The 14,155-nt window shown below is 35.0% G+C and overlaps 1 protein-coding gene across 3 annotated transcripts in view; it reads left to right on the top strand.

The window, feature by feature from the left end:
- The window catches only part of Mms22l (MMS22 like, DNA repair protein), a 103,577-nt gene that overhangs the window by 25,982 nt on the left and 63,440 nt on the right, over positions 1–14,155 (top strand). For all 3 annotated transcript variants that reach the window (XR_016536484.1, XM_090338395.1, XM_090338396.1), the window contains 2 exons: positions 1,583–1,806; positions 4,543–5,052. Coding sequence is in view for 2 of the 3 variants with exons in the window: in XM_090338395.1 (XP_090194521.1) it covers positions 1,583–1,806; positions 4,543–5,052 (734 nt within the window). In the remaining variant the exon portion in view is untranslated. The remainder of the gene's footprint in view (positions 1–1,582; positions 1,807–4,542; positions 5,053–14,155) is intronic.

Below are 14,155 nucleotides of genomic sequence, written 5' to 3' on the forward strand. Positions count from 1 at the left end.
AATAGAATATGTATTTGAATAGCAGTTTTAATAATTTGTGCATGATATTTGAAGGAGACGTGTATTTCATGGTTGATGATTAGATATGTCTTTCTTATATTATTATCTTTTTGGTCAGTCATGGAGCTTGAACTCTGGACCTGGTGCTGTCCCTGAGCTCTTCAGCTCAAGCGTATCTCTGTACCATTTGAGCCACAGTGCCACATCCTTAGAGTAATTTTTGTTTACAATAGATCAAAGAAGTAGTTTTACCTTTTACAAGCATCATCTATACAGACTGATACAAGGAAGACATTTTTCATCTCTCCATCTAAGCAGAATAGCTAAAATCTTAGATTTTTGATTTTCACACATAGATTTAAACAAAATAATTCTAAGAAGTATTGATTGCTTCTGACCATGTTTTCCAAATAAGACTTAGTCAACCTGAATATCATACAGGCTCCTTAGGTACCTTGTAAGGGGAAAAATTTTAAACCATAGGACACCAGAGGAAAGATGATCTTATTGTGTAGACTTGTGGGAAAATTTCATAAGTTCCTAATGTTTTAACTTGGCACTAGGGATGATTAAAATTTTAGAATTTTAGAAGGAAAAAGAACATTAGGCTAAAGCAGCAGCATGGATAGATGCATGGGATGTGGGAAAAGTATAGACTATTCCTATGGTATAAGTTCTGAATGATAGGCCTGAGTTATTACAGGACATAAGGAAACTTTCAGTTCTATTAATACAAAATTTTAGCCAAATAGTTTAATATGAATGATCAAGGCTGTAGATGTAGCAATCAAAAGGTATAGAAACAAACAAACAAAAAGAAAGAAATATAGATTAAAAGGAAAGCTGGGCGCGGTGGCTCAGTACTGTAATCCTAGCAACTCAGGAGTCTAAGAACTGAGGATTGCCTGGACACAGAAGTCCAAGTGACTCTTATCTCCAATTAGCCACTAGAAAACCTTAAGTGGCGCTGTGGCTCAAGGGATATAGCCCTAGCCTTGAGCTGAAGAGCTCAGGGACAGCACCCAGGCCCAGAGTTCAAACCCCATGACAGACAATAAATAAATAAATAAATAAACAAACAAACAAACATACATAGGAGAAGTGATCTAATAATAACAATGTACAGAAATTAAATTCAAAATTTCATTTGCTGAAGAAAAAAAAGGAAGAATGTGTTATGTGAAACTAGATGGATACATGGATACAAGCATCTAGATCCATGGATCATGGGGAATTCTATACAACAATGAAAAACTGGTGTAACAAAATAATTGGGAAACTTATGGAGTAATAGAGCTGTAGATACCTATCTCCCAAATAGTACATGAGCCTTGTTTTGTGTCCTAATTTGGACAAACTGTTGAAAACACATCGATGAGACAACCCCAGGTTTAATTACTTCTTGATGTGCTGTGCTTTTGTGGATTTCTTTTTTTTTGTAATTTTGGGATATATATGTTAATGGTAATGTAATTTGTGTAACTACGAGTCAAGCTTTCTATTGAGCTCATTAGATTCACAGCTTTCCATTTTTTGTCAAGAAACTAATATTTATTGCATATCTTTTTATTTTTGCTTTTAGAATAGTTCCTTCAGTGTTTCTTGGCTTCCTCTGAAAGGTATTGTGAGTATCAAGTCACCCTTGGCTATGCTTGAAATGGTGAAGACTTGCTGTCAGGATAAACAAGATCATGATCTATATAAATCTAGCAGTAGTTACACTATTTTTCTCTGCATTTTGGCAAAAGTTGTCAAGAAAGCAATGAAGAGCAGTGGCCCTCATACTTGGAAACAGGTCAAAGGAAGGTAAGTGCAGTGTTTTCATCATGGATATTCATTAATATCTTTGGAGAAATGTAATTAATTACATTTTTTGTTTCTTTTTTTATTAAAAGAATTTATTAGCATTGATTTTACATAATATTTCAAATGACATGTTTAACAAACAAGTATTCAAGAAGAGAATCTCTATATACAATCATTAATTACATTTTTTTTAAAGTTGTAGTTAGAATTCTTTATACTTAAGATGTATTCTTAAGGGCCAGGAGTCTGGCCTAGTGGTAGAGTGCTTGCCTAGCATGCATGAAGACCCAAGCTCGATTCCTTGGTACCACATACATAGAAAAAAGCCGGAAATGGTGCTGAGGCTCAAGGGGTAGAGCTCTAGCCTTGAGAAAGTCCAAGGACAGTGCTCAGGCCCTGAGCTCAAGCCCAGAACTGGTGGGGAAAAAAAAAAGAGATGTATTCTTTAGTGTAGGAGAGCGAAATATGGAACCTTTGGTCCTGTCAGTTTGATGTAGTAAGGAACAAACTTACTATCTATGACTTGTGGAGTTTTTTTTTTTTTTTTTTTTTTTTTTGCCAGTCCTGGGCTTGAGCTCAGGGCCTGAGCACTGTCCTTGGACTTTCTCAAGGCTAGAGCTCTATCCCTTGAGTCTCAGCACCACTTCTGGCTTTCTTTCTATGTATGTGGTACCAAGGAATTGAACTCGGGTCTTCGTGCATGCTAGGCAAGTACTCAACCACTAGGCCAAACTCCCGGCCCGACTTGTGGAGTTTTTAAAAGTTTCTTATTTAGCTCATCTACTGGTGATTGAGATTCTGTTTATTAATATTAGGGAAGAAATTGGTCTTTTGGCTAAAATTGTAATGTTAGGTGATCTGCATATACTGATCAAAAGTAATAGAAATAAAAACTATATCCATATTGAATCTTGGCAGTGGATATGTTCAATGTATAAAATATTGGTCCTGCAACATCAAGTGCTTCTTCTTCAAATGAGAATTGTCCAGAGCATAGTAGAACCAATTTTTGCCTCTTGTGTGGTAAAATAAATTTTTTATTACATTTGTGTATTCTTCCTCTTTTTATTCATTGTTTAAAAGCTATAATTTTTACTTACTTATATATTCGACTTCCTTGCCTGCTAGCCCCCTTTTGGTTCTCTATAAAGTACACCACGACCTACCCTTCTTCAACTATTTGGTGGGGTCCCTTAGGAAGCAGAACACTTTCTGTTCTAGGTGGGGAGTTTTTAAAAATTGTTTAATGAAATTCTTACTTGATTCACATAATAATTCATGTGAGATTATAGTGAAAGAGTATTTTTCAGTACATATTTTTTAAGGTAGCTGTTTTATGGGATCTCCAGTAATGACACTTAAAACTAGTTGTATTTTGGTTTGTTTTTGCCTTTGGTTTGTTTTCTTCTCTTGTGTTCTATTATATTCTTTTCTTTAATGTTAGTGGGAATTGAACTCTGCTTCACCTGTGCTATACACACAGTAACACCAGGCAGTATCCATAGCTGCTGGTAGTTTTTGTTACTGTTGTGCTTGGATGCTTGTTTTTGAATCTTTAACACTTTCAGGAAAATGGTCACTCAGAACTTTGTCATTAAATTATTGGAAATCACTTATTAGCAAGACTGTTTATTAGACAAGTATGATATTCACCTACTATAGCGAAGATGGTAAAGGATACAAACATAACAGATCTTCACGTTTATTAGTGTATCAGCCTTTACATAACTCTTTATAAATTAGCATTTAACCTTATGAGCTTTAATTACTTCTTCCTGGATAAACCAATTCTAGAAGTTATAACAAGCCATAGTAGGAATTTAAGATAAATTGTTTCCAGTTCTAATCCCTTAACAGCACAAGAACTATTAAGTTGTATTAAGTTTGGAGAGATTTTCTTAATGACTAGTCTCAGATATTTGAGCAGCTAGCAGTTTTTCTTTGAAAATAGGTAAAAAAAATTTCCAACACTTTGAATTTTCTTAAGATATAAGTAAAAATAAGAGCAGCTCTTTTTGAGGGACAGAGGCAGACAGAGCTTATAAAAAATTGTTAGATTTTCCATAAGAGCCCATCGAAGTGTGCTTAAAAGATTCTGTATTATGATGAATGCCTGAGATAATGGCATGTAAATGGGAAGAGTTTATTTGGTATTAAGAGGTTTCAGTCTGTGAGCCTGTTGCTTTAGTTGAGGTCGCATATATATGTTAGAATAAAGCCTTTCACCTTGTGGCTTGGAAGTGAGAAAGAATAGGGGACCAGAGCCTCGGTTCCCTTTGCCTCACTCACCGTGACTTAATGACTAGGCCTTATCTCTTAAAAATTCTGTTACCTCCCAGTAGTACCAAACTGTTAACTAAGCTGAATGGACCTTTGAGAATCATTCAGGTGCAAACTATGGCAGAAACTATTTCTTATTTTCAAATAAAAATAAGTTGATGGAAACTGAAAAGGAAGAGCCACATACTACATGTAAAGAACACTACTGCTATCTTTGGGCAAAACTCTTAATCGATGCATTTGTTACATTACTGGGAAGTTGAAGGTAGGGCTCTTATAAGTTGGTTTTCTAAGCAACAGCAAAATAGTTAGATAAACAAAGTGATAAAGCAGCTTCAAGTAATTAGCTAAAATTAAGTAGTAAGAATGTCACAAATAACCAAAAGAAGGTTTATTGTAACAGGCGGATTTTGTGAATGGATTGATATTGAAATATTTTTTGTATATATTTTACAGAATATATTCTAAATTTCATCGTAAAAGAATGGAAGAACTGACTGAAGTGGGTCTTCAGAACTTTTTCAACCTTTTTCTGCTGTTAGCAGTTGTTGCAGAGACAGAAGATGTAGCAAGTCGTGTTCTAGACCTTATGAATTTCCTTAAGCCTGCCTGTGTAACATCTCAGAGAGCCCTTATTTGGAAAGGTCAAATGGCATTTCTCTTGATGTATGCTCAGAAAAACCTAGACATTGCTGTTTTGGCTAAAAAATTTGCATGTGAGTTCCAAGAGAAAGCAAAGGAATTCTTGGTGTCTAAGAATGACGATATGGTACAGAGACATAATTTATGGATGCTTCTTTCCATCTACATTGATGGTGTTCAGGAAGTGTTTGAGACTAGCTCTTGCTTGTATCCTTCTCATGAAAATTTGCTTAATGATGGATTTACTATGCTTCTGCGAGCCTGTCGAGAATCTGAAGTTAGAACACTGTTGAACTTTCTACAAGCTGTTCTGGCAAGAATCAGGTATGTTTTACAACAATTTGCTAATTGATTAACTTTTGTTTTTAAAGGTAGCAACATGCTGATTAATTTTAAAGTTTTCCTTCAACATAATTTTGAAGTACAAGTATAGAAGTACTGTTTTAGTACTGTCTTCAGACAAATCATTAGTTTTCAAAAGGCCTTCTTTAAAAGGCTTTCTTGGAAGACAAAAGCAGCAGAAATAAGTTGAGAGCAGTCTAAAACAATCCTGTAAGCATACATTTTACATCTTTTCTCTCCTTCTACTTCTTGGAAAAGAATATAAATACCACCAGTGAGATGTTTCAAGCCTGAAATCCTCGCTTCTTGGAGGCAGATATCAAGGGATAGAAGTTCAAGGCTACCATGGGCAGAAAAGTTTTTAACCAGTGGCTAGGCATGGTGGCATGTACCTGTTTTCCCTATGACAAATGGAAGTGAAAGTAAGAGACTCACAGTTTAGGCTGTCTCTGATATAAAGCACAAAACTTGATCCACTGATGGAGTGGATCAAGCCATAGTGGGCCACATAGCAGCAGGTTGCTCTATGTTAAAGAAAAAAAAAAAGGATAATTACCATATCAATAGGAATGTTAAATAGTTTAAGCAGTACCATGAGCTCAAATCCAAGGCTTCTTTTACTGAACCATATGAAAATATGTGGTTATGGAAGTTTAAGCCATACTATTCTTTCTTTCTTTCTTTCTTTATTTAGTGAGTCATAGAGCTTGAACTCCAGCCTGGATGCTGCCCCTGAGCTCTTCAGCTCAAGGCTACTGCCCTGCCCCTGGGCCTAGGTGTTATCCCTGAGCTCTACAGCTCAAGGATACCACCCTACCCTTGAGCCAAGCCCTACTTCCCGGTTTTTCCAGGGGATAATTGGAGATAAGAGTCTTAGGTCCTTTTGTGCCTGGGCTGGCTTTGAACTTTGATCCTTAGATCTCATCCTGCTGACTAGGTAGGATTATAGGTGTGAGCCACCTTACCAGGCTTTGTCCTAATTTTAAATAGTGTTTCTTAAATTTCGAGGGCTCTAAAATTATAGCCTTAATTACATTAGATACTTCCTCCTGGATTCATATATTTTAAAATTAACCTAGGTTTATGCTAACACCCATTTTCCTATACAAAATTAGCTTTAGTGCCATTTAAACTTAGATCCAGAGTTAATGATGAATAAGAACAATAGAGAATTTACTGCCTTTAGATTTTTATAGAAGTTTTTCTTTCAAGTATATATTGTAAGTTAGATAATATAACGTAATATTCTTATTATTGTTGTTGAAAAGTTGTTATAGAAGTTGAACATAGAAATACTTTTATTTCAAGCCTTGTCTGAAATTACCAGAGACTGCCTCCCTCCTAGTGTCACGCTATAAAAGTAGCATCTGCTTTTCAGAGCTTAAACTTGCCAAAATTTCTTAATTTTTGAAATGTTTTTACTACCACATTATGAGTAAGTTCCTTAATTTACTTTATCATGATTTAAGTTTTCACTTCTTGTTATTAGGTTTTATATAGCTTTATGTATCTTTTATCAGTTTTAAGATATAAAGACTTAAAGTTGTGTTGTTTTATTTCATTTTGTTTGTATTTTGTAGTACTAAGGATTGAACTCAGGACCTTGGGTTTGTTTCTTAGGATTTTTTTTTTTAGCAAAGAATTCTCTTTATGTGAATGTAATATTGTCATGGTAAAAATGGTTTGAAAACAGATACAAACTGATGCATAAAATTTTCTTTACATTATTGTCTAGTTCAGAGTACTTCTCATCTAGGAATAGGGTTATGACCTCTGGGATATTAGACAATGTCTGGAGAGCTATTACTAGTAACAGCTAGGTGAATGCCATTAATATCTAGAGGGTAGAGATCTAGGATGCCACTGTAAGTTTGCCAAAAGGAAACTCAGTGCAGTTTAGGAGAAGAGGGTTTATTGTGTGAGGAGAAAGCAGACCTCCTGCCACTCAAGATGGAGTCAGCGGAGCAAGAGCTTGAGGCGGGAAGTGAGAGATTGTATAGGAGGAGGGATATGGCCACAGTGTAGTGGATGTGATCTCAGGATGGAGAAATACCTGACTGGGGACCACCCACTGCCCCAGCCATGCTAGTTGCCAGGGTTACAGGTGCTGGGTAGGGATTTCCAGGATGCAGGGGGAGAGAGGCAAAGGAAAAAGTAATTTCTTCTAGGCGGACCTAATAGCTACAAAACAGCCTACAATTCTTTGGTAAGCCCCACAATAAAGAATTATCAACTGCATCTTTGCTAAAGTTGACAAGCATAGTTCTGCCTACAGAATTAAATATTACTCCAGAAACTTTGAGATACTTCTCTCTATTTATGTATAAAACATATGTTCTTTGCTCTGCCTGTGCTGGGACTTGAACTCAGTGCCTGGGAGCTGTCCCCGAGCTTCTTTTTACCCAAGGCTAGCACTCTACTACTTGGGCCACAAATCTACCTCTGACTTCTATGCTTAATTAGAAACAATCTCACAGGATTTATTGCTCAGGCTGGCTTTGAATCCCTATTCTTAGGTCTCAGCCTCCCTGAGTCACTAGCATTAGAATCCTGAGCCACAAGTGCTTAGCTGTCTAGATAGCTTTTTTTTTTTTTTTTTGCCAGTCCTGGGCTTGAGCTCAGGGCCTGAGCACACTGTTCTTGGGCTTTTCTCAAGGCTAGCACTGCCACTTGAGCCACAGCACCACTTCCAGCTTTTTCTATGTATGTGGTACCGAGGAATCGAACCCGGGTCTTCGTTCATGCTAGGCAAGTACTCTACCACTAGCCCAAACTCCCGGCCCCTAGATAGCTTTTTAAGTTGGTGTATAGTGAGTACCTCATTGTATGTTTTTGTTTCTGCTTTTTAGATTCAGCCAGAATTTGTAATTTAAAAAAAGGAAACATTTTCTGTTGTACATGCAGGAAATGGGTGCTAAACCCTCAAAATGGCAACTGTTAGTTGCTGCATTAATTCTTTCTGGGGATGGGGGTAGAGGGAGAGTATACTTGGTCATGTCATCTAAACTCTACCTCATTCTTTAAATTAGGACTTGGTGCTTCATTATAAAGATGTATCAAAATTCATTGAACCAGTTTTTTAATATGATAATCTTGCTTAGCCTTCTATTTGTTAATATAATACTTTAACATCCTTACACATGTATTCATTGCAGTATTCAAATGGAAGTATATCTGTAGATTAATTCCTAAGATTGAATTATTATACATACATTTTAAAGATAGATGTATATTACTAAATTTCATACTGAAAAATATTGTATCAGTTTTTACTTTCTGGTAATTCATGAGAAAACTACCATTTTCATTTTTAGATCATGTTATTGTGTGCTCTAATAATGCAATCTAGTTGGGTGCTGGTGGCTCATCCTGTTAATCCTAGCTACTCAGCTGGCTGAGATCTGAAGATAGTGATTCAAAGCTAGACTGGGCAGGAAAGTCTATGAAACTCTTACCTTAAATTAACCAGCAAAAAGTCAGAAATGGACCTGTGGTTCAAGTGGTAGAGCACTAATCTTGAGCACAAAAGCTCAAGGATACTGGCTAGGCTCTGAGTTCAAGTTCCAAGATCAGTACCTATACATATATAACAACCCCCAATCCCAAATACCACATTATAATGTAAAAAGAAAGTTTGTTTAAAACGTTAGTGATGGTTTGGTAATTGGAAAATGAATCTTAGGAAATTTGAGAAACTTAAAAAGAAAAAAAGAATCCTCCCTCCTCCTCCCCATACACACACCAAAGTAAAAAAAAAAAAACTTTTTTTTCTTTTTTTCTTTTGCCAGTCCTGGCTTGAACTCAGGGCCTGGGCACTGTCTTGGGTTTTCTCAAGGCTAGAGCTCCACCATTGCAGTCACAGCACCACTTCTGTTTTTTTCTGTTAATATGATGCTGAGGAATCAAACCCAGGGCTTCACGCATGCTAGGCAAGCACTCTACCATTAGGCCACACTTCCAGCCCAAGAAAAAAGCTACTTTAAAAATAGAAGTCCCTCAAAAGCAAAAGCTACACTGTCTCTTTGTTTTGAAGCTCCTCACTAGAATATTTTTCATAATCCTCTAAAAAGTAATAACTGGGAATATAAGATAATTCTGGAATTCTTAAAAAGATTTGTTAACAGATATACTTTCCTTTATTTCTTTACTAAAGCTGACATTCTTGTTTATTGATGAAGAAACCAAAAACCTGGAGATGTTTTATGGCTCATCTAAGATAATCTAGTTCATTTTCAAAATTGGCATTCATGTTCTAACTACTGTACCTATAATTTTTTCTTATGGTATTCTTATGAATAGTTTATAAATAACTAAGCCCCCCAAATTGGCATTACTACATATTTTAAAAATTGGAAATAGTTACATGCATAAAATTTGCGATCTGTCTGCATGCCTAAAATTACTACAGGTGTTCATGTAATTCTAAACATTTTTACCTTTTTACGTTTGTTACTAAAAATAAAGTAGTTGCTTATTGAGGGACTTTTGATTACTTTGCTTTTATAATTTTTCAAGTTCTCAAATCACTTGTAAAAAAGTGAGCCAAGAAATATGAGGAAGTACAAAGTAAATCATTCATAATATTTTTTTCTTAGATTTATTAGCAGCAAATCAATTGTCTAATTTTTGCTTGGAATACAAACTAAATTTTACTCTTTAAAATTAAATTTAGAAGAAGTAGTTAACATTAAAGCCCAAACATTTCAGTAAGTAGAAAAATACTGCAGCCTTCTAAGTTGTTTTGTGTCTTGGTTAACTCTTGTGATCAGATCACTATTCAGAAATGGTAGAGGTAAACTAAGAGGTGAAAATGAAGACTGGAGATATTAGGTAAAAGAAAGTTTATATTAATATTAGCTTTTAATAAATCGTCTTTGTTGAGTTTGTAGTTTGCTATTCTCTGAGCAAGGGAATGAGTGTTTGCTGATTTTACAAGGCATAATTGTTTGTAACATTCTGATTCCTTAAACAAATTTGTATTGTTTTTAGTACTGCTCGGCTGTAATAAAAATAAGTATAAAAGAATACCATGTATAATTTTTGTATCAAAATTATAGATCAATTTTAACAGGAATATGAGATCAGTATGTAAACAGGAATGTTGTTGTAGTGTGCAGGTCTTTATTAATGCTGTTAATGTTAGGCATTGAGATATTCAAAATATGTATTTGAAACTTGGATAGTCAGCTGCATGCATTTTCAGTAAGAAAATGTTTAAGAAGAAGAGCTGTGACTGGGGTAGTTCCATTGTATTTCATCAACTATTTAGCATTTTCAAGGCAAATACTGTCCAGACAGACTAGCATTTTGCACTGTTCAAAGTTGAGGACAGCATTGAAATCCTTGGGTTTTGGTGTAGATGAGGAAGATGATGGATTGTACAGATTAATGGTATGGCTACATCTCTGCCTAGGAAAGAATAAAATACTTGACCTTAACAATCTCCACTTTTCACATTCACTTGGGAGGAAGGTACCCATCCTTGCATAAGTGTGTGTATGTGTGTGTGTAACTAATAATTTGTAGTTATATGGCAGAGAAATAATAGGTGGGTGGGTAGGAACTAAACTCACAGATTAAAGAGAGAAGCAGCTCCCTCTGGGCCTGTTAAGAGATAATAACTTCATATGCCATTTTCTGGTAACTGGAACTGATGGCTCACTAGAGCATTCTTCATTACTGAGGAAGTAGCATTATGAAAATACTGACTTGATTATGTTAACTAAATGCCTCTGTGTTTAAAATTTCATATGTCAAATACTTTTACCAGTCATCTTTAACATCGAACACTACTTTTTTGGAATTATATTTCTAGTTCTCATTGCTGTTTTAGATTAATATAAAAATGGCATCTTTCATTTATGGAGTTAGGTGTAGCCAAAAGGTTTTCTTTAATTATATTTATTCATGCTATAATACTTAAGGTCTGTCAGCATTTCCATTATAAACCTCTATTTTCAGAGTTTTATAACAAAGCTATGAAAATTAGCTCTGGGCAAAAACTTGACATATAAAGCCTCCTGGGATTCTTTCCTCTCCCTGTCCCCTTTTTTCATTTGTACGGATGTAAGGGAGAGTGATTTCAAAATGCATTTTGGCATATGCAGATATCATTTGGAGTTTAAAAAAGAAACAATATATATTCAGGCTTTGTACCTGTTTGTTCTAACACTTAAGGGAAATTGTGGACTTAGGAATTTAAGCCAAATGATTATTGATCAACTGACATCCTATTTTGTAGGAAACAAGAGCCTAGTTACAGAATCTATAAGTATTTGAGAATTTGCTTAAAAAAGATAAATGTGAGACAAAGAAAATAGTTCAAAAGGTATTATTACCTTTTTACTTTTCTTGTTCTTTTTTTAAATCCTGTACATTAAAGTATTACTCCTGAAAAGATGAAGGCTTCAAAATACATTTTTGAAAATTCTGAAATCCATTTTTCAATCTTCCATGAGATGAGAAGATTGTTATTTATTTGCTTAGGTATTTGAAGACTCACGTATGTGTGCATGTGCGTGTGTGTACGTGTATAACTGTATGTGTACAAGGGTTCAAGAACTCAGAGCTCAAGCTCTTGCTTGGCTTTTTCACTCAGGGTTGTCACCTTAGTAATTGAGCCATACATACCTTTACTTCCTAAGCATTATTTATATTAAGCAAAGACTTTCCTTTTTCTTTCTGTCAGAGAACTGGGAAAGGGAGATAGGACAATAATGATCAGTAATGTCAAATACTTTGCATAATATTTCATGAAAAATTAAAAGTGTGATCTGGACAGAGAATATGTTTTTTGTTGTTGTTACTGGGTATTTTGTATGAATGCATTCCAGCTTTATGGGCTCATGCCCATAATCCAAGATGCTCTAGAGGCTGAAATCTGAGGATTGCAGTTCAAAACCAGCCCAAGCAAAAAAGTTCTTGAGGCTTTTATATTCAGTTAGCCACCAGAAAGCCAGAAGTAGAACTCTGGTTCAAAAAGAAGAACACTTAACTTTGACCAAAAAAGCTCAGGGTCAGTGACAAGGTCCTGAGCTTAAGCCAAATAAAATAAAATAAAAAATAGTTTTATTACAAGGAAGTCTAAAACTAGATAGGATTTTGAAATTAGGAAAGTTTTTTCCATAGTTTACCTTTCATATTCTAGCTTACCTAAAATCTCTCTGCTCCTTCATCCTATATAATCCAATGTAAATTTGGGAACAAAGGTTCTATACATTTAGGAGTAATGCAACAGAGTATGTACCATGGAAAAGTAGGATGCCAGATTTTATTTGAAAACTAAGTTGAAATGTGTTTGCTTACTAAGAGCATGTCAGACGCCACTTCAGAGATAGTATAGGTGTTTCTTAGGATAAGTATTAGTACTTTGGGGAAGTATAAAATGCAAATTTTATGGAAGATAATTTTTTTGATTATTCTATTCTCTGAGTTAATATTTTGACTTTTATCCTTTACTGGGCTATAATTTTTTGTTGTTGTTGTTAATCCTGTGCCTTTAAATTCAGGGCCTGGGTACTGTCCTTGGGCTTTCTCAAGGCTAGAGAGCTCTACCACTTGAGCCACAGCACCTTTTCTGGCTTTTTTTTCTATGTATGTGGTACTGAGGAATCAAACCTGGGTTTCATGCATGCTAGGCAAGCACTCTACCACTAGGCTCACCTCCTGGCCTAACTGGTCTATAATTTTTTTTAAAGTGTATTCTTGTTAAAGATTTGGTAAATTCTTGGAGTAATACAAGCTACCTAGGATAACTTGGCAGTTTTTTGTATGTATTCTGCTAAAATAGATTATTTCTCATATGTAGAAATTACTATTTAGTATCTAGTATCCACATGGATATGAGTTCCTTATGATTTTAGGAGAAAACTATGTGTACATTTTTACTTCCTTATTGGTAAAATGAGGTCAGTAGCACCTGCTTTGCTGCATTATTTTGAAGATTAAGTGCAGTAATGAGTAGAAAGTGATTAGTAAATTCTAAATAAATGTTAGATAAGGGTATTGTCCTTATAATCATTTTCTAAGGAATTTATCCTACAATCATTTCTTACTAGTGAAATTTATGCCAGATATCATCAGTTGATGCATATGTAATTGACTTATCTTGAGTGGTTTGTAACTCATTCTTATTACAGTGGCTATTTAAGAAATGTTTTTGTGTTTCTAATGAATTAGATTTTTGAAAAAGTTAAGGCAGCAGAAAACATCAACATTGCTGTACTATATTAGACTTGTTGAAAATTGCAGTTCTTACTATGTAAAAATTTTAAGTGTAAATATATGTACATTTGCTCTTCTCTTTCTTTGTAGTTGATTTTTTTATAATATCTTGGCATCATTTTAACATTGCATTTTATTTTCCCAGCTATCATTACCTTTATAAAACATTAGTAAAGCTTGCTTTAATCTGTTTCCGCAGCTTTCCCTCTTCTCATTTCTTCCAACAGTTTTATTGAGATTCAACTCCCATGTCTTACAATTTTCTTCACTGATTTTTTTAAAGAAAATTCGAGCCAAGCATGCCTGTTATCCTGGCTACTCAGGAGGCTGAGATCTGAGGATCAGAATTTAAAGAAAGCCTTGACAGACAAATTATGAAACTTTTGTCTCCAGGTAACCAGCAAGAAGCCATAAGTGGGAAGTATGGCTCAAGTGACAGGATAGACAAAGTAAAGGATGGATAGCCCTGAGTTCAAGTCCCTGTACTAGCAGGCAGCAACTACAACTACAACAAAACAACCCAAAATGAAAAACAATTCCTGTAGTAGTCATTCATTTTTAACTATATTTGAGTGATACAGGTATCTCCACCATTTAAAAATCCCTACCTTTTAGAACTTACATTCCTAGCCACCTCTAACACACTTTCTCTTTCTGAGCTTTACCTATGACACGTCATCTTTTGTGACTGGCTTCATTCACATTGAGTAAGTTAATGAGGGTTTATCTTTTTTTGTGGGATATGCTAGTATCCCATACATTTTTGTATATAAAACAAATGTTTCAGTGTGGTGATACAACACTTATTTATCTATCTTATTTATTGTTGGTTTCCACTTTTTGGATGTAATGAATTGGGAAG

Source organism: Megascapheus bottae, chromosome 8, assembly GCF_031878675.1.
Source record: "Megascapheus bottae isolate mThoBot1 chromosome 8, mThoBot2.hap1, whole genome shotgun sequence".
Lineage (NCBI taxonomy): Eukaryota > Metazoa > Chordata > Mammalia > Rodentia > Geomyidae > Megascapheus > Megascapheus bottae.